General features: G+C 29.1%; 1 protein-coding gene across 3 annotated transcripts in view; it reads right to left on the reverse strand.

The window, feature by feature from the left end:
• The window catches only part of LOC121129190 (probable 4-coumarate--CoA ligase 1), a 292,268-nt gene that overhangs the window by 143,243 nt on the left and 121,534 nt on the right, over positions 1 to 27,491 (reverse strand). For all 3 annotated transcript variants that reach the window (XM_040724873.2, XM_071893293.1, XM_040724874.2), the window contains 2 exons: positions 24,613 to 24,802; positions 20,006 to 20,121 (listed from right to left, as the gene is read on the reverse strand). In XM_040724873.2, the coding sequence (XP_040580807.1) occupies positions 20,006 to 20,121; positions 24,613 to 24,802 (306 nt within the window). The remainder of the gene's footprint in view (positions 1 to 20,005; positions 20,122 to 24,612; positions 24,803 to 27,491) is intronic.

The raw sequence follows: 27,491 nt of genomic DNA on the forward strand, positions 1-27,491 counted from the left end.
ATGAAGAAAACACGTTGTAAATGATGGATTCTTGACCATAGTTTTGTTTAATTTATAGAAGATACATTTATTAATGAAAAAATAACACATAAAATGATTCAAATACTGTTGTTTAAAAAAAAAAAAAAAACATTAGGGGGAAATTTTTCTTCACATTTCTTAAAGTAAAAGGATTTGAAAGTATATTTCACGTTTTGTAAGTACAAAAATACTCATGTATTCGATTATATATCATTGTGGAGGAGCGCCGAACGCTATGTGTATAAATAAACATAATGCGCCTAGCCGAGTGATTTATGTTAAAATTTTAACAATAAAAGGCAAAATAAAACATAAATACAAAAAAATAAATTCGTAGTTCCTACTTCCATTTCTCAGTAAATAATTTTAAGTTAGTCATATACAACGGTATAACTCATATGTATATAAGTTTTAAAAACATTAAATTACATTTAAATAAGAACACCCTCAATATATACAGGAATAAATAGTAATAAAACTGATGGACTACGTGTTTCAATAATGGACTTAATAAAGGATATAATTATAATATTTATGAACGTTTATCATCAAAACCTCCATTTTTAAAGAGCGTAGTCAAGTTACGTCATCTTAATCGTCAATCTTAAATATATATTGAGGATATATATTTTTCAGGAATTTAATTTGGAAATCGACTTGAATTGTATATATTAATGTTGAAAAAGAGCTCTTTGATGTATTTATCTCCAGCATCAATTACAACCTGGATACAGGTCCGGAAAAGGGAAGGAGGGGGTAATTCTCCTTAATGACATGATATGTTTGATTAGTTTTAGATTCAACATACTCGCAGACAAAAGAATCCATCGGATTAAGATCTGGATTACCGAATAACTATGTTCCTTTTCCAATGAAATCACTGCAGTTCATACACAGCGACTGTTGGGATAATCAGTCTCCTGAACAGCCTTATCAATCTTTTGCACTGTTCGGATTGGGAGTACAGTCATATTTGAGACCTCCCAGTTACAAATCTTCAGGTTGTTGTGCACAAAAATTATCGTCACGGCGGCGTATCCCCGTTCCTCCTCTATAAATTAAATCTTTTTCATATCTGGAGTAGCTTTCGCCCTTTTTCCAAATCTTTAATAAAGATTGTTGATTCAACAACGTTTCTGCTGGCAAAAAAGAATGCCATCACAGATCTATATCATAACAAAATCTATCTTAACCCCCTGAATACCCAAAGAGTTTAGTACTTTTCTATTTTTAAAAGTAATAAGTTAAGCTCTTGTATGGTTTTGTTGAAAAAATTGTTCACCATGTTGAATACTCTATCAATGGCATGTTTTAATTTTGCGTCTATATAAATATATACATATATTAGAAATAACCACTATTCTGGCATCGAATCAAACTAAATTATATTCCTTTGATCGTCAGTATCATACGCAACTTTCAAAATTGCACAATAACATGCGTTGCTAAATCAACGATACAATATTAATTCTTTTTTTTTATATTTAATGGTTTATATAATTTTTTTTACAGAGAAAAACTCCTCAAAACGAATATAATATGAGTAAATATCTAGCTCTAAGTTCAAGATCTTGAAGGTCTCGCAGAATAGAGACATTGAAGATTATAAAGCCAAAGTATATACTCAATGCAGATGAAATATTTGTTTATATTAAATAATGAAAACATTGATTTAACATTAGATTAAGTCAGTGGTGCCGTTAGGAAGGGGGGAGAGGCATTGCATGTTGTCACTACATCAATGATGCATATTGTGGAGGGGGACATTTTGAGGTGACAGAAAATCAGAAGGGCAAGTCCCTCTCTGATGGCCATCATGGATGAAGTTATGTATGAAAGGTTTTAAAACCAAAGACATGAAGTTTTCGTGTATTTGGTTTTTTTTTTGTATTTTATTATTATAGAAAATTATTGTATCTCATTTTAATTTCCTTCCCTTTCTTTTAAATTATTGTCTTCTTGCTTGTTAAGCTGATTTTGGGCTGCTTAAAAAAATAAAACTTGTCCACAAATATCTTTGGATAATCATATTCCTCAATGCAAAACTTAAGCACTCTTAAAAGATCGCAATTTTGAGTTTGATTGGAAATAAAAAGTGTGACGGCCGGACGAGTGAACATTCTGTTTTACATATCTGGAGATTATTATTTATTGAAAATGTACATATTTTATCCAAGCCACTTTTTTCATGTATTGAATACATATATTAATCCTAATATGAACACTTGTAGTAAATACTTTGAGATTAATTGTATTTAGAAACGATTATTTAATTTTTTATATTTTATTAATGTATTTATATCTAATAATAATAATATTTAAAGATAAATAGATTTGAAATCGAATAAATTAGGAAAACGTGGATGAATTATAATAAGTGATTTATGAAGTTATTATATTTTCATAAATAATTCATATAATTAGATAGATTTGCACAAATATAAAAAGTGATGACAGTCATATTCTTTATCTAAGTTTTTGTCCATCACTTTTGTAAAGTAAATATTGAATGATTGAAGATATAGGATTTTTTCTTTGTAGTGAAATTTATCAAATTACATATTTCGAAAATTTCAGAAAAGTTTTTGTACTAACAGACACATGACAAAAGTTTTTAAACTAATTATAATATTTCTATAATAAAATTATAAGGTAGTTTGACCATAACGTCACCATTTTATAATTTATCTCCAACCCCTTCCTACTTACAAATACATTCCGGTGCCACTGATTCACATTAATCCACTATTAACTTCTTGAAATATGAGTATCGAAATGCATTTGCTAACGAAGGTTTACTCTGTCAGGATGAGATAAGGAAACGATACAAAACGAAATGAACCAATTATGTTTAATGTTCTACCAATTTCTGAATATATGTTTTATAATTTCAAAACATTGACTTTATCGAAAATATACATAATCCACTTACGTTCTGGTAATAATAATATTCACATACATCGAGTATATGTCAATCAATTCACACTCGTTCATTTTATACTTCAAGGCCATGGAGATTTTTGATTCCAGATAAATTATTGCTTGAAGAAATTGTCGTCAAGAAATAGAAGAAAAAAAAGTTTAATGAACCAGACACTGGAATATACCTAATCCAAGGTGAACGCGTGTAATATTAAAAAAAAAGAAGAAGGTTTTTATCATAATTTCCTTTAGTGGAATCAATCGTCGTTCAAACGTTTAAAAAATGGATTAAGCGTAAAAACTTTGCAAACACTTGGTTTTGCAAAAAGTCAACTATTCTAAAAAAATTCAATCTTTACTTTCAGGAAGAAGATTTCCTCATTATGGATTGTTTTTGTAAATGCACTTCAATGTTTACTTTGGTATTTCAAAGGTTGTTCTATTGCAAGCATTTTGGTCCTAATCCTTATTTTTGTCGCTTTAGTAGAAATTTGCATACAAGGTCAATCTTCATGACTAAACAATGTTAACGTATATATTTCGCTACTTCCTTAGATTGAAGATCAAAATAATCAAATAGATTAGAAATAAACTGAAAAAATAAATTAGTTAGGATCCTTCTCAGCGATATTAACGACTTTTGTCAAACATGAAATAGAAAAATAATTATTTTTATCATAGTTCCTACGTATATATATTTCTTATATTCTCTTACTGAAATGATATTTATATGAAAGACAACATTTGAACAAAGACGAGAAGGCTTTAAAATTTGATAAAAGAATAATGTTGCTGTCACGTACATAATAAAAAGATAAAGTTAGAGTTTTGATCAAAAGAGTAGACGTAAAATAAAAAACTGTATTTTCGTTAGGACCTCCTTTATGTAGAACTCTCTGGATTATGTAGATCCTGGTCTTCAACCACAATTTAATAAAATAGATAGTTTAGTAGTAACAAGAATGTAAAATTGTGGAATTGTAGTAAAAGCTACTACATAAGTCACGGTCAATAAAAATGAACTACTGGTAAAATCATTAATGAGTGGTATTCTCTTTATTAATTAAGAGGGAAACAAGACTTTATACGACTACTTTTGATTCAGAATATCAATACAAGATGGTTCAATTAAGTATATGTATATTTATGCAAAAGGGTTAATCACTTTGAATGTTGTTTGATTTCTATCTAATTAAAATTTTAAAAGTATACAACTTTTTAAGTACATAGTTGATCAAAAATTTATTTAAGACCTCCTTTTTTAATAATAATAAAAAAACTAATTTAGCACATGTGTGAATGCTAATTTTTTTCTTTATTTTCCCTTTACTTTTCTTTCTTCAATAATATATTATGCAGCAACTGGATAGGATAGCTAAGTATGCATAAAGTTAGAAATTCATTTTAAAGATGACATTAGATGGAATTTAACGCATCAAAAACAACAAAATATTAAAATAAAAATATGCAAAATGTTTGCAACTTTTCATACTTTTTTAATAATTTAATGTTGTATTAAATATAGGCTTGGTTTACATTTTTCGACCCATTTCTATCGATTTCTAGGCATTTGTGAAGTTTCGTTAAAAATTTCAAACTTTTTCATTCGTTCAAGTTAATAATAACTAAAGTAAATTTGCTGGGTGTTGCCTGAGACATTTAAAAATTAATATCAGTTAAGAACTCTACTTCTAAATATAAAACAAAATTTAATGACCGTAAAATTTTAACAATTATTCTCATGTCAGTAGTTTGAGTATAAGTATACTAAAGTATAGGCACAATTCTTTCTCACAATGCGGAAGTAGTTGATATTTCTGGGTCAGACACCCAACTCACAGTCTTGCAGCCCCTTTTATGAGCACCAAAGAAACCTCCTAATATCCTAGAATACAGTCCAACTCTCAGGTTGAATAGGTGAAGTACTGTGACAAAATTAAGTTTAAACTTTTCCGCCGCTGCATTACCAGGCACCAAGGAACCCTTATAATACACCCCAGCCCACGGGTTGTGCAGGTAAACTGCTGAACTCGAATCAAGTTAAATTTCTTCGCGTCCCCTCCCCTGATCACTAAAAATCCATCATAATATCCCAAAATACATCCCGCCCCTCAGGTTGTACAGGCAAAGTGGTAAAAATGCTATTTAAAGCCTACCATAGCCACGATGACCCAAAAAAGTTATCAGAACCATTTCTGGAACCACAAAAACCTATAGGAAAAGTTTCAGAAAAATCTATCCATTGGTTCGGCTATGATTGAAGGACATACACACACACACTGACAGTGGCCTCAAAATCACCTCTACTCCATATTTTTTATGGGTTTGAGAGCTACAACAGTATCTAATTAGACATACGAAATAGTAAGATGTTTAAACGAGGTGATTCCAGGATCCCCAATCTTTTTGGAACAGAATGGAGTACGTTCTTACATAGTCATAATATTCTAAGATTTAATTATAGTCCTTTATTGATAATTTTGTGACTTCACATTTTCTTGATTGCAAATTCCAGTATCTTTCTTTGTGTGGTATGACGGAAAAGTAGACAAAAATAAAGAAGCAAATATAAGCTTATGGTATGTTTAACTATTAAATGAGTGTCGTCAAGACCATCTTATGTTACAATGGGACCCAGACCTAAAAAATAATAAAAAACCCAGACTTGAAGTTATAAATAACAATAGAAAAAATGGATTTATATTATTTTTCTAGAAAGGAAAAACTTAATTTATATAGTTGCTCTGATAATGGCATTGACAACGAGTTAAAGACATTCAGGTCTTGTGACAGAGAAAAGTCAAAAACCGATCTTGAGAATTGACGTAATATTAACATTAAATAATAGGAATATTTTATGTTAACCAATAAATATATTAGCAAAATTCATGTTTATGGAACGACGTAGCTCAATGGCTAACGCACTCAGCAGAAATGATTCTTTCGAACTCAATGTGCGTAGGTTCACGCCCTGGTCGTTCATATAGAAGGTAATATACATTATGGATATGGATTTCAAAGAAGATTCCTAGGTCAAATGGAGTAATTGTCATACTATAATGTTTGCTTTTACTTAATCAGTACAACAAAATTTCAGGGATCTAACTCCAATGGTTTGTAAATTAAAGGTACACAGAAGAAAAAGCACCAAATTTATCTTGAATTGAATGTTCACTTCTCATAACCAACTTATTTTAGAGTACTAAAATTTGATAAACTTTATTTTCTAGTTTGAGCAGAAATCTAGAAAAGTACAATTTGTCTTTTTTTACTTTGTAGAATAATATATCGGATATTAAATTTATTATATTTTAGAAAATGTCTATAAAAAGTTAAAATATATTTTCTTAATCAAACAACTAATATATTTACTTTAACAATAGACGTAAGAATATCTTGTACGATGGAAATATGAGTAAACAACATGAAAAAAATAATCATTCGAGACTCAAAGAAGAAGCTTTTTATGGCTCATTTCAAAAGTTTTATATGGATATTGTTCTTTTTGTACCGATATACCAATATATTTATGTAGTATCTTAGAAAGAAAATCGACTGATAGATGTATGTACATTTAAGATTCATATTTGGTGAAACAAAGTAATTTTTTTTACAAAAAAAGATAGTAAAAAGGGAGAAGAGTCCAACTAATAAAAACTTTTTTATATATTTCATTTAAAGGGTGTTGTCTGTAAGTCTGAAATAGCCTTTTCTGCCTTTTTATTATCCGTATTTTAGTTATCATTTTTTATTGATGGATGATTACAGAAATACATACAAGTACTTCATAGTTTTAATCCTAATATAAAAATACACTTAATTTCAAATTTTTTGTTATATCAATAGAAATACGCTTTGATCAATATTAAAATAACAATAGATAAGCACCTTCAAAATTTTAAAATGGCCTTCTATTAAAAGCATCATTTAATTTAAAAAAAACTATGAAAAGTTGCTTTCGTTTTTCATTTTAAAATTCTACTGTTTTGATGTGTTGAATTTCAGTTAATGTTATCTTTGGAATGCATTTTTGACTACGGTCGAAGTAGTCAATCGAAATTCACAAAATTATAAGGCATAATCTTTGTATTAGAGTAATTACACTAAATATAACCGCATAGATTAATTAGAGAATCAATCATCCCAAATAATTATCTTCAACATTTTCATCTTAAAACATAAAAAATCAATTTTATTCAAAGTTTTTTAAGCTAAATATATTTTTTTAATAAACATGTTATTTATATCTATGAACACTTTTATACATTTATGTAATACTCGTATAAGCATGCAAATATAACTCAAAGAAAGCATATTTAATATAACTACTCCTTATTAAAAAGCCCAATTTATGTCAATAGTAAAACATATCGAATAAATAGCACTCTAGAATCTAATTTTGTGATTATTTTGAGGTTGTTTCTATACTATGGATAATAGTCCAAATGAAAGTTTTAAAAAATAGTCAATATCAATCTATAAATTATATTGCTGACAAATTTTTCGAAAATTAATAATCGCGTTTGACCTTCCGCTAGTGAACAACAGCCTTTTCATAATGTGGTTAGTGAACTGTGTAATAAAGAAAGCCCAAAAATAAAACCCTTTTGCACTTGTAAATATCCCTTCAAAAGTTAAAAATACTTGTATGAATATATGAAATTGAAAAAACATTTTATTTTAAAATTATCTGAACAACATAGGCTTGAAGTTTCAACAATATATAACTTTTTATTTTTACACTATGTAAAACATTATTTTTTTATTTTTGGTAAAAAAATTTATAAAGTTTTCATTACTTCATCCGTGTTTTGGAAATTAAATTAGTACACATACCTTTTAGATGGGTTACGTTTATTTTATAAAATAATAATTGGAATATTAAAACTTATTAGCAACTGTTGTACACCTCACAATTACTGTTGGATCGATCTAAAAACTAAAGACACTGCGGTCGAGGACCGGTATTTATCGGTCTTTTATGGCAACTACAATATTTGAATGATCGTAGTTACCAGATACATCAATTCAGCTGTTGAAGTTTAATCATAACATTTTTCAAAGAGACAAGATACCTTAAGCTAGAAGAAGGAGGTTATTATACGGTCTAGCTATAATTCATTATTTTCTTCGTTTTCATGTAATCTTAAATTCTAGCTCGGATTGAAGAAAATAAAAAGATAAAAAGGATTGAAGCGTCGACTAATTGGTTCCTATTAGCATTGCATTTTAAAAAATATTGGACCAATAAAAAAAGACTGAAACTGAGGTTGGAAAAAGAATGACTAGTAATTCAGTCCAAGTGCCGATCCAACACTACTTTTTTTCTCCAACCTTCAGGAAGAAAAAAACATATATACTTTAAAAACAGGAGTCTGTGACGGTTGATCTTTCTAAAGTTTAAAAAAAAATTATCTTTTATACCAAATGTACTAAAAACATAAATCTTTTCAGTTTAGATTTTACTAATTCTTAATAGTTTATACATCAGCTCTCATAACTTTATGCGTTTAAGAATAAAAAATCAAAGACGACTGGTTTTATTTTATGCAAAGGTACACCCTTATTCTTCCCCCATCCTTTCAAAGGGGATTAAAAACTAGTTAGTTTTCGATTAAAAATTATCAGATATAGAGAAGCAGGTCAAGACTGACAAACAACAATTAGTGATTAATGATTATAATGAGGCTGGTAGTGTGCCTCCACCGGTGAAGGAACCCATTATATTAACTATGGTCGACACACAACTTTAGATTCCGAGTGTAATAATTATGTTTGTATGTTTTGCCGTGTAGAGAGCCTCATGGACTTTGGAAACAATGTTCTCTAATTTAAGACCCACATCGTATGAAAGAGATGCGACAAATACCGAATCAATTTGGATAAGTCTAACTGCGAAGTGACACCAAAATATGTCCTCCATATGGGTACAACTATTTGACAAAAGTAAAAATGTATGAAATAAAGTTTCCGTCTCCTTCTTACAGAATGAATAATTTCTATCCTCTGGATTTGCTCTCGACCCGTTTGTAAAAAGTGAGGATAATGCCAACTTATATCTAAGCCACTTTTGGTGAGAATCGATGAAGGGGTTTTTGAAAATTATTAATAGGTTGACGTTTTTCATGTCTCTATCTAGGTCCAGTCTATATATTCTTCTCCGCACTAGAGTGGAAAGGTGTTCTACAGAATGGCTGATGGAAAAGGATTCTCTTTTTAGTTTACTACAGAAAGTTTCTAGTGCAATATATGACGGTGTTGAAGGGTCTCAACACTTCTTATCGGGCCTTGGATATGTATTGTCCCTTAGCGACACTTATAAATTGCCCAAAACGATGCTATTTGAATGGACCTGAGTGACGGATGTTATCCCCTAGTTCTTTAAATACTCATCACGACTTCTAAGCACTTCGTCTCTGTATCCTAGAGTAAACAGAAATAAATATCTAATTATTTCAGTCCAGATACTGTCGCATTTTCTTAATCTTTTGAGCCATGATGCATTCATCTATTTACACATGGCTTCTATTATGGTCCAGACTAGTCCTCAACTTTTGATAGGAGTGTTGATGCAATTTCTTGAAACATATACACGAGCCTGTCCCCATACAAGGTCTTCCCTTATTTTATATATTTTTTCACACAATAGCAGATAATGAATAAATTTAGGAAGGATATTTATGTCCAAGCCTTAATTCTTTGAAAGCAAGTGACTCTTTTATAAAATTGGACACTTCTCTTTAAAATATCCAGTAATCTGCGTATAAAAGGCATTTCCTCAATGTGTTACCTATTTTTATTCCCTTAATTCAAGGGCACCAATATATTTCCCCATAAATATCGTTTATAGGAATTATAAATAGATGACGAGAAAAAGGTTCTCCTGTCATACTTCTTGATGGATATTGAACATTTTTTATGCCTGTTATTCCAATTTTCTAGGAAGAGTTATACAGTATGCCAGATATTTTTTAATATATCCATTCGAAAATCCCTATTTATATGCTCGTAGTTGCCCAATTATGAATTTATGGGAGAGCGTATCAAATAAATTATCAAAGTCAAACATAAGGAATATCTTCTCGGAGCCTTGATTTAATAAAACCTTTTTGGGCTGGAGGGAGGAATTGTAGGAAGAAATTTGACTATTTTTTATTTAACCTTAGTATAATTTTACACCCTTAATAACGGCATGGGTACAATTGTACCCCCATATATTTAGATTCAAATAATTGTTCTTTTTTCCGTATTTAATTATATATATTTTTTTAAATATTACTTTTTGCTTCTTTTGACGTTAGATAGAGCATGAGGAAAAATATGACTTGGAGGAAAAAATTGAACTTGGTACTGCTGTATCTCAAAATCAAAGTTCAATATGGATCCCGAAGCATGAAACTGAATGGCGTAGAAATCCAGTGCAAACAAGATTGTGTAACATTCTTCGACAAAGAGGTGGGCCTGTAGCTAACACCAACTTATTTACAGAAAGAGCTCTTTATGTCTTTATGACATGATATTGAGAGAAACAAATCAAAAAGGTAGAAGAATTTGTCAAGCTTTTAAGAATAGCATCATCCTAAGATTTTTTTAATGCCTCTGAATGGCCAACACTAATACCATTCGAGTCATTTACTAATGTTGAGCTCAACCCATTTTTTGGGATTCTTATTGCTGCTGGTGTACATCGAACTAATTAAGATATTCTTGAAAATAGATGTGTAACCATGTCCCGTGATCACTTCAAGATGATGCTCAGATTTGACAACGAAAACATCTGTGTAGAGTTGGTGCTCTACCGGATAAAGCTGGAGCAATAAGATATCTTTGGCTACTGCTAAATAAAAATTAGGAGAAGATCCTACAAACCACATGAATGAATCATTATTGAAGAACAGTTATGTCCATTTCGAGGGTGTAAAAGTTTCACTCAATATATGCCATCTTAACCGGCCAGGGATAATATAAAAAAATTCTGGAATTGTGATGCATCCAAGGCTTACCCTCTACATGGTAAAGTATATACTGGAAAACCAGTAGATGGCCCCAAACTGGTGAATATTGGAGGAAATACAGTTTTGGATCATTATATATGTATAAAGGCTCTGGAACTCCCGGACAATTTATTTAGAAGTATTGAACATCTGCGTTATACCTTTAGTTGGAATAGTCAGAAAAAATAAAAATTCCTGCCTAGTAATATACAATCAAGAAAGGAAAAGGCAGTTTACTTAACCAATTTGGCCCACAATATTTAAAGACAACTTTTTTTATAGGTGCTTCTGCCATCTATGTATATGACTAGAGAAGTTGAGGCCGCTCAATCAAGCAAGTCAGAGATTATCATGTACGTATTATAACCAAACCAAAGCAAGTGTAGACACAATTCACAAAATGCTGAGCGAGTACGCTGTAAAACGATGAACAATGCGCTGGCATTTGGGATTTTTCTATAACATGATCGACGTCACTGCCTTAGCATCGATTATCATCTACATGGAAAACAAACAAGGGCTAATAAAAAAATTACAAAGGATAAAGTTTCTGAAATATCTTGCAAAATAGTTATTCATGCTTGCAATGAAATCTGGATCTAGTAACCGGATCGTTATGAGAAACCATTATCTTCAAGCTACAGTGTAAATTGTGTTAGGGGAGCAGACTATGATACGGCCAGAAGGGGCAGTATATTAGCCAAAAGTACTCCATGAAACTCCTGGATCTAAAATTTTCTTGGCAGGTGTTATACTTCCCGTGATTAGAAACAAAATCGCCGTAAGACCAGGAAAAACCGTGTTACTTGTGTTTAGCCTGTTTGTGACAAACATTCCAAATCAAAAGCTATTTGTATGAATTGTGAAACTGTAGAAATTTACCTCAAATATTTTATAATAAATCTTTTTTCGTCATTAACTTTTCATTTCATTAATCACTTTAAAACATATTAAAAAAATATTGTTAGATTCAGACGCTATTTTGCTTAAAAAATACAAGGTTACAATTGTACCCATGCAGCCTCTTAAGGGTTTGAAAAAAACTTTTATCGCTGTGTTGGTAATTTGCTAATATTTCCGCCCGAAAATTAGTGTGTATAATGCAATGAAAAAAGGTAGATGTCAAGAAATCTTAGAACTCTCAGATGTCTAGAAAAAAAGTTAGACATACTTTAATATTAGAATGGGTACGATTCCTATATCATAGGAAAAAAAATAGATACAGTCTGACGAAGGTTAAAAGACTAGTAAGGATTTGGTAGAACGTATTTAGAAGAGATATAAGTCCGTAATTTTTTATTTCTTCCCCAAACGATTTTTCTTCAGTATCCTGCGCTGATCAAATATGGAAGAAATCTCCTGTTAAATATATATTCATAGGCCGAACGAAAAACAAGGTTATCTAGGTATTAGAGATTTATAAAATTCAAAAGGCAGACTTGAGGGCCCTGGAGACAGTATTTTTTTTAGTTATTTTTGATAAAGTTAGTAATCTCAATGAGTCTAATTGGGTCGGCTATACCCTTAAACTTATAACTAATTTGATTTTTTTCTCTTCATATTTAGGTCCCAAGGAGCGTTGTAAAAATGTTTTTTTATTTTAAAAGTTTTTTATAAGGTGCCAATGTTAGCAAAATTTGTACAGTCTCTGTAAAACAGTCAAGGCAACTGTTTAACTTTAAGTAAGAAATACAGGTTTCTTCAGATATTTATTTTCGAAAATCAATAAATTTCCCTGTTTGCATCCTTAGATGTGTTTTTTTCTGTCTCGAAGGTTTTCCAAATATTTGAAAAATACTTTCCGCTAATATTGAGGTCCACCGGGTTTGGTTTACACCATATCATTAAACCTTTTATTCATATGATAGCAAACTTTGTAACTTGGAAAATTACTATTATTATTATTAGAAGTATAAAACGGCAGTATTGTTGTTCAATGTTGCGATTTGGTCAATAATATTTTTCGTTTCTTTTGCCTTTTCTCTTCCTTTCTGAGCAAAAATTACTTTTCATTGGCTGGGGATTCTGGGGTTGAGTTGGTGAGAGAATGAATCTTATATTCCTTATATTTTCCAAGGAATCCACGCTTAACTGAACAGGGGACTCTGTCCAATTTTCCTGCTGTTCCTGAATTCTTTTTTTTTTAAGAGAGGGTGATCAGGGCTTCAGCATAGGACCTAACTGAGTCAATGACTGCCACTTTTTGATGGGTGCTGTAAATGTGCCTTTGATATCCACCAATCTTAACTTTATCATTATTGCAAAGCATGGTGGTATGTTTAAAAGAAGTAAGTTTGAACAGTATTGTCTATTTTTGAAAAAGTTTAATTTTATCATTTGACATTTAACCGGGGAAAAAGACGGTATTTTTGATGAATCAGCAACGACTTCAAACTCCAATCATTAAGATCCTAATTCTTCATCAAGGCTTTAAGAGCAGGATGATCAACATTGCTGGCTTTATTAGCTTCCGAGGGTACAAATCTTTTTTCTTTTTTTTTTTTCTTGCCCCATCTGTAACGAGGCTCAGAGCATTTAGTAGGCCAGTTTCAACTTTCCAAATTCTGCACTTTAAAGCTTCCAAGCGAAATGTCTTCCTTCTATTTAATTCCAAAGCGCTAGTGAGGTAATTTATATCCAACATAATTTATTTTTTTTGCTGATGATAGATGCAATCAGTTAAGTTCTTTAATTTACTAATGATCGGTTTTGTTAAGCCAATCGGAGTTTTTCCTAGGTCTTCTCTGAACTTCGATGACATAGGTCAGAGGAAGGAAGATTTAGCTTTGATTGGCAATTTTGGCAATGTCGAAGTAAAGAAATTCTTTCAAATCAGGGATAGACTTATCCTGATCCATAATCATTAACTTGAAAAATCTCTTATATGTCTGATTTAAAGTGGTATGAGATGTTGCCCACGTACCTATCCTCCTTGTGTACGTTATTTGAGGAAATATGAATCATCCTTATTGAGGAAGACTCCACCAAGATTAACATAGATGAGTCATCGATGGGAATGACCAAAGCCTGAGCATTAGGTGGTGAGCCAGCCAGAACACTCGGACCAGGAATTTCAGTAGAAGGCTGAGATTCTTCTGGTCCAAATGTAAAAAGTAAAGAAGAGTGGTACCCTCACGGGGTGTAAGATCGTAAAGGGAAGTCCATTTGATAATTAGGATTTTTAAGGGTTTCCTTAGGATCCAAGACACTAAACTTTAAACAAATCACAATTTTTAATATTTCCACTACTATTAGCAAAAGAAAAAAAAAAAAAAAAAAGAATTACTTCAAATAATAAAAAAAGAAAAATCCAATAAATCAAAAAGAAAAAACAAAGGAACTACACTTATAAGCAAAGCAGTTAATTAAATTAACTAAACTTTGATTAAAAAAATGCTATATATAAAACAATAAATGATAAATAAACGATAAATGATAAATAAACGATACGAATTGCATATAGTCTGATTTAATATTTCAGGAGCATACTGAAAAGTATTGGCAATAAAATGTAGATAAGGATAATAAAATAGTGAAAAAAAATTATGGGAGCTACACCTGAACTATACAATAATTTGCAACTTTTCAAATTATATCCCTTATTTATTTATAAAAAGTATTTGTGAATATAAATAAGTCGTCTTGAATCTTTGGCCTAAAGACATTAAAAATACTAATATCCAAGGTCCCAAGTTCATATATATTTTACCAAGTCCACAAAAAAAAAAAAAAACTGAAGCAGAATCAATTTTTCCTTTTTGCTAACCTTCAAAAATATGTCAACTGGCAAATTTCTACAAAATTTACGACACAGTATAGATTAATAAGACATATTATTATAAAATCTTAAAGATGGTTACTTTAGTATCATAAAATATTTCTCTTCAACAATGCAAAATATTTTTTTAAATCCCAGAATGTTCTTTCTTAGGTTAATTAAATTGTAGATTCTTTTTTATTATTGTTTTGGTGGTTGGTGTAGTCATGTCTGGTAAATTATGGCAGTATTTGATTTTTTACAGTAAATGATCACAAAAAATTAAAACAAAAAGTGACAACGCATATTTTAATTAATCAATACCTTAAGGGAAATAGAAACCTAAGAAAAATTGTTTGTTTTTTTTTTGTGTACTTGTCTGTGTTTCAAAGGTAAAACCATTCAATTTTCTTTTTTTTTTTTTTTACTGATGGTTTTCAAATATATATTTCCCTTTCATAAAGTTGTTAGATATATAGTTAACAATTACTTATGAAAATAAATGATTAATGAATTACAGTGACTAATTGATTAATAATCTCTCTGAGCTAATGAGTCGTTACAAAAAACATTTAGGATATAAAAAATTACATTAAACCCGGTCATGTTCATAAAATAATAATTAATTCCTTCCATATCGAAGCATATACATATAGGTATATAAGTATCATTAGCCCTGGATTAGGTAGATACCATGTATAATACATTCTTATCATAGATAAAAAAGTTAGAAAATGGGATTTCAAGCAGAAAAAATAGATAGATTTATAACATTGGTAGATATAATAAGATTTAATAATATAATCAAAGCAGAGGCCTTTCTAAGAAGATATCTCTCTGAAAGTATGTACTCGAATGAACATATTATATACCCACATATATCAGATAAAGATTAGTGTTTCCTTCTTTTTAGAGAAAAATACAAATTATAGCAGATAGAAAAAACGCACAAGCTGAATTTATATAATAATTAATGTATTATAGAAATGAATAGTTTTATTTAACCCTCTGTTAATGAACTGGGATATTATACAGCCCAAGATGAATGAATAATAATGCTATTATTATTTTTTCAGAATACTCCAAAAACAATAAATTTGGTTTTATACCCTTCTTTATATATCTTGATAATGTCTTGTTTAGTATTTATTCGTATATTTTGTTGTTCTTAATAGGATTTTGGTAAATTTAAGTAAAGTATGTTTTGTTTTGTTTTGGATTATTTCTTTTTTCAATGCAAGAACCGAGGTTTTGAAGCTTTTAGTATGTTTCGCATGCAACCTTAACAAAACTTATGCCACCAATTGGATTCCCAAAATTTAGATAAAGTAAGGAATATTTCATTGAAATTTTTATCAAAGATAAAAATTTAATATTGTTACTATGAAAATAACAAATCAAATCTTTTTGAAAGCCATTTTTAAGACTTTTTAACAATATGAATATACTTTTTCTCAATCTCTTATATATGTACATAAAAGTATTTTTAGAACTTTAATTAAAATTTAGAGTGCAAAATAGATGTAATAATTAGTAGAATTATACAAAGTTTAAATGACCTTATTATCATAAGCTGTATACTGTAATTGAATACGTTTTATTTTTTGGGTTATTTTTGTACATTTTCAGTAACCATGTTATAAAAAGGAATTTAACTAACTTAGGGCTTAAGAATATAAGCTACGATAAATAAAATTTCAAACTTTTTAGTAATTGACATGCTTAATAGTTTTTTTTTAGATCAAGGGAAAATCTGAATGAGTTCATAAAAAGAGATATTGACCCTTTGAGATCAAAAGAGGTCTATAGGTTCGATGGGTTATAATTGGTGGGGTGAGAGGCAAATTGTTGTAACTCAAATATTTATTTTATATGATGAATCTTTTACACTCCATTCTTGTATTGTGAATTATGGGATTTCCCCCAATTTTTACAATAAAATGGATCTGAAAAATTCCTCTCAAGAGTCTGAATTTATTTACATTAAATATTGGACTTCCAGGATAGAATATAGGCAATACAACTGATATTTAAAAAAATTGAGTAAGGAAAATTTGGGTTTCAACCCTCGAGTTGGTAAGTACGTCATATACAATAGAAGGATAGAAATTACTTCAACGTAAAAATGTTTGAAGACGATTTTTATGAACTCACATAAAATAATGATAAAGCGTATGAAGCAAGAACAAATAATAAAAATAGACATGATGATACCAACTACTTTTTAGTTGGTATCATCTTTTTCAAATGTTACTTTTTCTATTTTCTGCTTCTAAAGAAATATTGATTTGTGGGATTGACAGTTGATAAAGATATAATTATTCATAATATATATATACATACCGTTTATACACTTATATAATTACTAATTCATTAATTATAATATGTCTTTGAAGGAAGGAGACGTCCATGATTATTTTATTCTATTCTCAAAGAGGTTACAAAATCAAGATTATATATTTATATGACTTGCTACCTCTTAATTTTTAATATTTCCTTTGTTTTTTAAGAAATGATAAATTTTGAACATTTTGTTTTTCTTTCAAATTGCCTCCCCTTCAAAAACTCAAGACAGGGAGGTCATTCAAAAAAAAAAATGTTTATTTTCTTTCATACTAATTATACCTATATCTAAAGAAGGTATCTGTGTAAAGAAAAAAAAAACTGAGTATAGCAATTCAAAAAGGAAAAGGAGTTGATGGGCGTGCTCTTTCTTCTCTTTTATTCATTATTTAATAAGTCATTGAGATGTTCACATATCCTTCTAATAGAAGAATTATCGTCAATATGTGATGTAAATTGATTTAAAAATACATAATCAGATAAAAATATATGAATTTTAATATAATTATAATATTTTTCTTGGACAAATACTATTTTAAATGTAGGATGTTCTCCTCGTTATAGTAGTGATTCCTTTTCTTCTCCCAAAAGCATATAGCAGCCATATGATATGAACAGTAATTAAAATCCAGTCTAGAATGGCCAAGTTAAAAAAAAAAAAACTAAAATCAACATGGCAACATTGACAATTTGAAGAATGTTTTGGAGGAGAGAAAGGATAATGCACATGACGTTTCATTAGATCAGCTACAAGTAGTTGTGACTAGAGGGGATGGAGAAAATGATGTAAAAAATGATATTTGCCAGAATTACTCCGATGTCGATCCCCAATTTTACCAACAAGGAATTACAATTATAACTCCTCAAAAAATCCTTAAGGTTACTCTCCGTCAACTATTGAGCACACACGAATATTCTATCAGGTTTTGAATATAATTGAATCAATTTAGAAAAGGAAGATCACTACTCAGGAATTAAATAATAATAACAAGAGCTAAGGAAAAGAAAATTATGAATTACTAATTAACAGGTCAGCTAAAAAAACATCGGATTTACATCATTAGATATTAACAAGGGTAACACAGTATGTCTCGCTCGCTCCAGCCTTCTCCTCTCCCTCCTACACAAATCCAGCATTACCGAAATCAACAACATGAGTATTATTTTATCTGATTGCAAACTGTATTTATTTCATTATAATTAAAAGTCCGAAATAATAAATTTTCTTGGCTAACTTCAAAAGTATCCTGCCAAATAATTTATTTTTTCAATTTAACAATAAATGAGAAACAATTCATTTGTTACTTTAAGATCATTGAACATGCTGTATACATAGTTAATTAAAGGTTTATCATAGATTATGTACTTCCAAAAAGATGTCAAATAAGTTTTAAGATGTCATTGAATATTTAGTTGGAGGTTTTCAAGATTATCTCTCTTAATCATAGATTACTACTTCTATTAATCTTATTTATCTCATAAAATGAAATTTTTTCATTTATTATTTTACGTAAATGTTAGTATGCGTGCACTTTAAATTACCCTTTTGAAAAAATTTAAAATTATAGGCTTACTTTTTTATAATTAAAACATTGTATGAGTGCGTATAACTTATAAGTAGAATGGTATAAAATATGACCTGAATTTCGGAGGACTAAGACTTTCCTGCAGTTAAGAAGGAAAATAATAAAAAGTCACACATATTCTAATTTTAGGGATCTACCTACTCCATGTTTTATAACTCTAGTGTGCATGAAGATGCTCACATATTCAATATTCATATAAGACGTCTACAATTACTGAAGGCGAAGGGGTATATAAAGCCCACAAGTATCCGAATGATAAAAAACGCACTCCCATATTTCTTGTATGCCTAAAACGTTCCTTGTCAAGTTTCCAGCCAGCATCATGATCCTTAAAGTCTTTGGGAGCAACCGTAGTGGCATGCCCCTCAACTACTTTCACCAAGTAATACTTTAGATTAAAGCTGAGGCCAATGGGGTCGAGTCCCTGTTTCAACAAGGTTCTAGCCCCTCGCACAAGGCTGGCAAGATCCAGTGACCACAAGACCTGGTCTTAAAACTCTACCTAAATGAATCCCATCGACTACTTTTTTTAGGAGAGTTAGAGAGGAAGTTTTGTGTCAATTCACATAACAGCATCGACTGCTTGAAGGCCTCCATCATCAAGTACTGGAATAAAATCTCCTTTGTTCAAGGCCTACAAATACTTTAGGCCTCGTATTGAGCGAATGATTGGCGAAAATGGAGACACATTCAATGATTTTTTTTTTTTTGTATCATTAGAACTTGAAAATAAAATTTCAAACCTATACTTGCTTCCCTTATTGATCAGGATTCAGTTAAAAGTAGTCCTGATTTACCTGAAGAACCCTTCATGAACTAGTCACTATCCGTTATTCTTAAAACCCCAGTTCTTCATAATGTTTATACATTCTTATTCTAAAGTATATTTCGTTCCAACCACAACAAAAATTCAAGATTTATCAACCTTATTCAATATTTAATTTATTTTTGGTCCATTACGAAATATTTTAAGTTTTATTTTAGGTCATTCATTGTTTTGCCCCTTTTTGATCGAGGTTTTGTAAAAAAAGAAATAACACATAGTGGATTATATTTGACCTTGGATGCCAAAGTTAAAAAAAGGACACACGAACAAGAAATAGAAAGGTAAATAATATAATGAGCACGAAATCTTTTAAAACATGTCAATATATTTTTTCACTCACAAGTTATTTATAAAGCTATCAAATTTTGTTTATTTTTCCCTAAATCTAAAGTTTTTGCTTAAAAGTATTTAATTAGCAAAAACTCAAAAGACTATACAATTTGTTGATAAAATTTTAGTTTTTAGAATAAAAATTACATTTATAAAAATTTTATTAAATTCAGTGTAAGTGAAGAAAAATAAACTAAATAATGATTTTTCAATGGTTTTTTTTTACCTGTCAAGTACTTCCATTCTAATTGTAGAACTAAGGAGACCACAACCAGTCATGAGTACTTTTAAGGAGCTTAGATCGTAATTAGATACAAGAGGAGATTGTGAAAGAATTCGAATCTGAAAAAGAGAGTTAAAATTAATGCTTAATAGTATTTAAAAAACACAATTTTTCATATTTTTTCCAAAATTTGAATGAGTGCATTTACACAATATGAGTTGAGTTTTTTTTAAATACCTTAAACAAATAGGTAGTTGTTCATTTCTACGTAATTTATATCAGCATGCTCTAGTCTGAGCAGTTTTTAAACCATAACTGCTTTTCCGCATGGTTTTTTTTCAGCGCAATCAAAATTTCCCTTGATACTATATATTTTTAAACCTTAATGTAAAAAATTAATGGAATATTGATACCCCAAAGTAGAGTTTTAACCATTCTTTGATATATAATTTACAAAATTTAGTCAAAATATTCCATATTTTGTATCAATTATAAATAACTTCAATATGATCTGTACAAATTTATAAAAAAATCTACTGCGTTGCTTAAGGGTTTAGACTAATCCCGCATAATAGAAAAGTAAATTTTAGGACTCAAGTAAAGCTTAGAGAAAGTAACATGTCATTAGATCATTTCTCATCTAATGACTTCGTACATAAGTTTCAACAAATTAATATTCATTGTTGTTATTTAAGACCATTGATGTTATTGAACTAATAAGTGAAGATATGATCTTTTTTATATATTTACTTTTGATAAAAGGTCATTTAATTCGGAACAAAATATTTATGCTTATCTTAATCGGTCGATTTTAATCAAATGATGATAGTTTTAAATCAAACCATTTAATATCGTCAAATAAATTGGTAATATTTTCAATTTTGAAACTTAATAAAAGTTTCAAGGTGATTGATATAGTAATTATGGTACAATCAACTCCAAAGTATTATATTTCCGATATTAATCAATTTTTTTTAATTATACCCCTTTGATATTTCTTATAACTGTACATAATTATAACTACATAATTAAGGAAAAAATTATGTCTTTCTTATCGAAATTTTTTCTTTCCAATAGACATATATTTTTTCCTTAATCGAGCTTTCAAAAACATAATATAATTCATACTTTCAATCACCATGAATAATTTATTAAATTGTTCACTTATAAAGTCATTCTTTACTTGATATAACTGTCTATTGCTTGCCTTGAAGGACCTTAATATAAGACAAATGCAAATAATAGAAATTTTACATGCAATTATTTCTGTATATTCTTTTTATTTTAATCTGAAAAAAAGCCATGTTTTATCAAAACAATGACGAAAAATAAAACCCGTATTTTTAAGTTATTTTATTTATCATTTTTGATCAAAATATTAATAATTCAAACTTGTTGTAAAGTGAAGACATAAAACTTTATTTTTTACAAAAATAAAAAAAATAAACACCTTAGCAAAATGAATGTAATAAAAGTTTATTAAAATTTCTTGATCTAAAAAATATAATATTCCAATGCATAACCACTTTTTGTTATTTTTTTTTTAGAAAAAAAAACAATTTTCAAACATTCCTTTGTAAGCTACAAAAGCAGAAACATCTCATTATAAAGATCATTTTAATGTTTCTCGAAGCAAAAGTAATAAAAACACAATAATACTTTCGACTTGATTGTACCATAATTATTATATCAATATCCTTAAAACTTTTATTAAGTATCAAAATTGAAAATATTATTAATTTGTTTGACGATATTAAATGTTTTGTTAACTGTTTCAACTACAAATTAGTTCAATTTTTTGTTAATAAATAATTTGACAGCGTTTGAGTAAGACAATATTCTAAGTAGAATAATGTCCCAACGTGACTCTTGTTTGAAAAATTGTAAATGAGTATACCTGTATTATGATGTTAACACTAATTTATGCGAGATTTTTTTGGTGAAAATTGTTCCTAATTTGCTAAAGAAAATGTTTTCAACATTCTGTATTTGGTTTATATATTATATAGAACATACATATATATAAATAAACCGGAGCAATTGCATAAAAAAATTACATAAATAAACATTATAGTTTATACTTAATGCTCCGGGGTAGAATTTCAACTAAATATCAATCTTTGAAGAAAAAAAAAAACAGTAAACATGCAAATTAAAAATTATGATAAATATTTGTTAAAAATTTTTAAAACCCTTTTTAAAATACTTCCATGATTCTATCAAGTTGATGGAAGGTACCGTATTTCTTCTCGTGCAAAATTCAAATGACTCACATTTAGGAATTGTCATTGTGAGAGAGACATAGGGGGCTGAAGCTGCCAAGATGTTACCTCTGAACTCATCCTCCCGAACAGGCTGATAGTTAGTCGGCTGGCAATGAGGGCTTTACAATTAGGAATTGCAAAGTCCTTGTTACCTCATAAGTGCCACCCTTCTTCCTTGAAATTCCAAAAAGAACAAAACCTTGAACATATTTTTCGTCCCCATTCGTCAGCCCTTTTAGATTTGTGGATACAAAATATTTTAGGATATAGATGGCAGGGCAGTCCACAAACGCATTAAGTCTGCTATTATATATTTTTTCACAGTCCTTGCAGGGCCTAGTATAATTAATATGTAGTTTTGTTGGTCAAATTATTCCCCATCATAAGCCAAATGTACAGTTCTCGGTTCGTTATACTTCTTCTCCATTCTACTGCTGGATTTCTTGAAATATCTGCAAAAATTTTGGAGTAAATTTTCGGGACAATACATGATAGTTGGGCTACTCCACCATCTATATGGATTAAGGTATTTTTATGGCTTCGATATAATTAAGCCATTTGTCTTCTGATAGAATAGCTTTTTCAGCTAGTTGCGGACTTGCCTTATATAAAATTAAAGATATTACCAAATTGATATAAAAGTCAACTCTTTTTTGAAGGTTGAATCTTTTCCAAAAATAAATTATTTTGTTGACGGAGGTCCAAATTTCGTTCCAGTTATCTTTATGAATACCACTACTATTCTATTTGATACCCAAAATTTCTACCATTCTTCTATATTTCTAACTTCCGACTTTAAAATCCTCTTCAGGCTTCCAGGAGCCCAAAGATAAAATTGAGGTCTTATTTTTATTCACAGCCAATCCTGTTTGTACTTGAAAATCCCGAAAATAATTAAGTACGACTTTTATTCTGGCAATTAGTAATTTGCAAAATTTAGAATTTATTTATACAACAAATAGAATGACTCAAGAAAAATCAATGTTTCAAAAATTAGATTTATAATTTTCATCTTCATAAACAAACCAAATTGTATTAGAACAAAAAACTTCTTTTTACGACAGTTATGTTTTATTCTCTCCATTTTCGATATCCCAGTTTATTAAACACTAGATTATGTTCTTATTTACGTGCTTTTCTTTAATTCTTTGTTATACTATTTCTTGTGCATTGTAAAATATTAAAGTAGTAAATATTAATCATTCATTGTTTACACTCTTTCTGGATTTGATTTTTTTTCTAAAAAAAGAAATAGTTCATTTGACGTTATAATTGATCTTGGAAGTTGAAACTTTAAAAAAGAAGAAAAGAGAGATGAAGAATAATAAGCACAAAGAACGTTATTACTACGCAACCTCTTAGTAAATGTTAAATCTATTTTCTATTCCAACAAATATTTTTGCGTTTATCAATTTTGGTAGGTTTTCTATATAAAAGTTAAAGTTGAATGCTCTACCTTAAATATGGATATATTTATCATTGTTAGGATTCGGTGGACAACAAAAAAAAATGGTTACGTTTCAATTTCTTTTCCCTTATTACATAAGAACAGTTACAGGAAATATAAAAAGGGTATAATTAATAAAAAATGATTACTATAGGAATTTCATATGAGCTTTTAGGGCCGATGTTCACAATTTTAGAAAACACATGTTATCAATATTTCATCAATTGAATCTCTGTAAGCCGAATTTTAAAAAAATGATTGATCCAAATGATTATTTTGGGACTGATATATTCCAAGTTTTTGTTTGAGACCGGTCCAGGTAGAACTTTTTTAAAATACCTAATTAATTTACTTTAGGATTTCAAAGAAATTAATGGAGAGTTAATGTCCTAGATAAATGAATTTTCCTTAAGATTTATAGTATGAAATTTGTTTAATAACTGCATATCAACAACTTTGCTTCCACGGCGTCGCTTCGTTATCTGTGAAATGATTGAATACAACATATTGATATAGTATATTTTTATGCATTTGATATTAATTATGAGGTTTATTTTTTGAATAAATCCTTCAATGAACTTTTTATGTTAACAGATTATTATTATTATTTTTTTCAATATATGTAATATATGTTTGTTGTCTATTCTATAATATGAAGATATATCACGTACCTATTAATAAAAAAGATATATCTTTTGAACGTTATATATTTGGTTAGAACTCATTTTCTCCAAAATAATATTAATTACTTAGACAACATAAGATTTAATTAATCTTATGGATTAATTACAATTTTTGAGAAGGATTTTTTCCCCCAAAAAAAGTAAGGAAACAAATCAACACAAATGTAATAGTGAACTAATAATGTGCTAAAATGTAACACATAAATGTGTACGTACCTGCCAGGCGTAGCATGAAATGGAAGCAGTCTTAGTATCCACTAAAGCTTCAAGAAAGTTTTGCTCAGAGAATTCAGATAATGTATAAATTGATATCCCATAAATACTTCCAAGAGCAAAGTTGTAAAATCCTGTCATGTGGAAAAAGTAATTGGCACAGTGGATTGAGTCTCCAATAAGTTGATCAAACCTAAAGAAGAACAAAACAAAATTGATTTAGCAAATCAAGCAATTAAACAAAACTTTAACAAATACAGATCATAGCTTTTTGATAAATCACGGAAAAATTGGATTAGTTGCAACAACATATTTTGTTGTATGCTCAATGAACGAGAACGACGGAGAGTTTAATCTGATTAATCTAAATTAATTTATTTAAAAATAAAAAATAAAAAAAATACAACAATGATCAAATAATATTTCTGCTCATGTTATAGTTTTTTCGCCTTCATCTATTCTCACAATTAAGTGAAAAGATGGACTTTCTGCATACACATGATATTAAAAAGTATAATCATATTTTTTTTTAAACCACTCCTAATATACAAATGTCGTTCTTGATGAGGTTAATTTAAATCATAGTATCAAAAACGGGACAATTTGCTTTCACCTACTGTATATACTGAGTGGGATTCGTGCTTGTTTCCTTCCACTCACGTCTGCTTTCAGCTAATCTAATAAGTCGTCATGACAGCTAAGCCTTTATTCAAAGTTTTAGGATCACCACCTTTACTTTCGGTTTCTTTTATTCATAAACACCAGCAGGACATATTTTATACATCACTCACAATATAGATACATATTTTAAAATGCAAATTTTACAATCAGGACAAGCTAAACTTCGACAAAATATATTTTACACAATATCTCAAAGTAAAGTAAATTTAGTGGATCGAGATTTTTTCATATTAAAGAAAAATAAAATGTTACAAAAAGCTGGGATTTCAATTATCCAAGGACTTCCCTATTGGAGGTCAGTGCTACTATCTATATGAAAAATATGTTCAAATTAGCTGAATGTGCATTAGTGTTTTATTTCCAACTTTATATTGGACTGATTCTCACTTTAAGGGGCGAAGAATAATGGTTGATTTTTTTAAGGAAATGTATACTTTGGAATACATTTTAGAGTGAATTTAAACTATTGTATGACAGATATTGAAAGAAACTAAAGATGCATGAAAATTGAGTTATTATTTTATGTTTAAATTTTTACTTCGAATGACATAATGTTTTTTTCGTAAAAACCTAGAATTAAGTATATGTTCAATTTTTTATGCAGAACGCCATCTGCTACTACATTGTTCGTTCAGTAACAAAACGTCGAAAGAAAATATATGGAAGCTTCTAAATATGAAACTAGAATAAATATGGCACATCAAAAAATTACGCCCACGGGTGCATTAATCATCAAATAACACTTCTTATATCCAAAATTACGTGATTGGCATGTTATTTAAGATCAACACTGTAAGGCCCCGACAAAGATCCTTGGTGATGAATGAAACAGCAGTAAGGGCATTTGATTTGCCTTCCAGCCACCAAAAGCATCATGGACAGCCCCTTGATGGGAGTATATTTAAGGAGGGTTCAAAATGGACAATCAAGTGGTGGTGGGCGGTCTTGTTATGCCACATTTCATTGGGTCAGTTTCTTCCATATTTTGTAACTCAACTTTTTGTACAACAACCATATATTAAGGTGTGTCAGAAACAAAAAATGTCGATAAATCATATTTCGAAAGTTGATTTTTTTGGGGGAAAACATAGTTGAAAACACTTTTTTTTTTGTCCAGGCCTTTCCAGCATTGGCTGGAAGTTTTGCATTTGATGAAAGTATTTTATTTTCTATTAATACTAGAACACATTGTTAGGGTGGGGATAGAGCCTTTAATTTTAACTGATTGTACTAAACCTTCTTTTAATACTATATATATATGGTCCTATTGAACATATGTGAAATTTCATTAAAATATATTAATATTATTTACACAAGCACAAAGCATATATATTTTTTTATGAAAAAGTTACCAAAAGCTATAAAGATCACGTTGTAAGGTTTTGAATGTTTCAAATAACATACATATATGTATAATGTATATATTGTAGATTAAGATACAATGGTAAGAAAAATTAATATCATTTTTTCAAAAAAAATCCACTTATTACAAAAAGGTGAATGAGACAAACCTGCAATATTTAATTCACTGATTAATTAAGAAAAATAATTCCAATACTTTTGTTTCTATATTTATTCTATTTGATCTGCAGATATGAAATTTAATATTTAGAATAATATTATTTAAAAAACATGATAAATGATTTTATATATTAAAAAAATATAATCAATGTATTTTCTAAAAACAAATGGTACAGTTAGTAATTTTAATAACAACGTCATATTTTCTCGTTCTATCTCAAAATTAAAGACAGTTTAATTGTAAAATAGAAATTTAATCATTACAATCTTTTAATAATAAGAAAATAACTTTGCTAAAGCAAAGGGAATTAATTACATATATATTATTGCAAGTTGTGAATTTGTCTCTAATTCAGTAAGATATCATGATATATATAAGAAAGAGTGGTAGTGAGATTTTATCTTCTCCATCCACAAATACTCCATTAGAGATGAACTCACAACTTCCTCCACATAATGAGACCTTCTTCCATCTACTTTCAAGATCATTCAAAGTACTGATTGTCATTATAACTCAAATGAGTTGAGATTTATCTTCTCCTATTCCCGTAGTCGTTTTATCAATCTTATTATTTTTTTAATTGTTAATTGTAGACCATATACAAAATAAATGTCTCAAAAATATTATGTTTTAATAAAAAAAAAAAGTCATTTAAAAAAAAACAGAAGTACTTACTTTT

Source organism: Lepeophtheirus salmonis, chromosome 14 (assembly GCF_016086655.4).
Source record: "Lepeophtheirus salmonis chromosome 14, UVic_Lsal_1.4, whole genome shotgun sequence".
NCBI classification, from domain to species: Eukaryota; Metazoa; Arthropoda; class Copepoda; order Siphonostomatoida; family Caligidae; genus Lepeophtheirus; species Lepeophtheirus salmonis.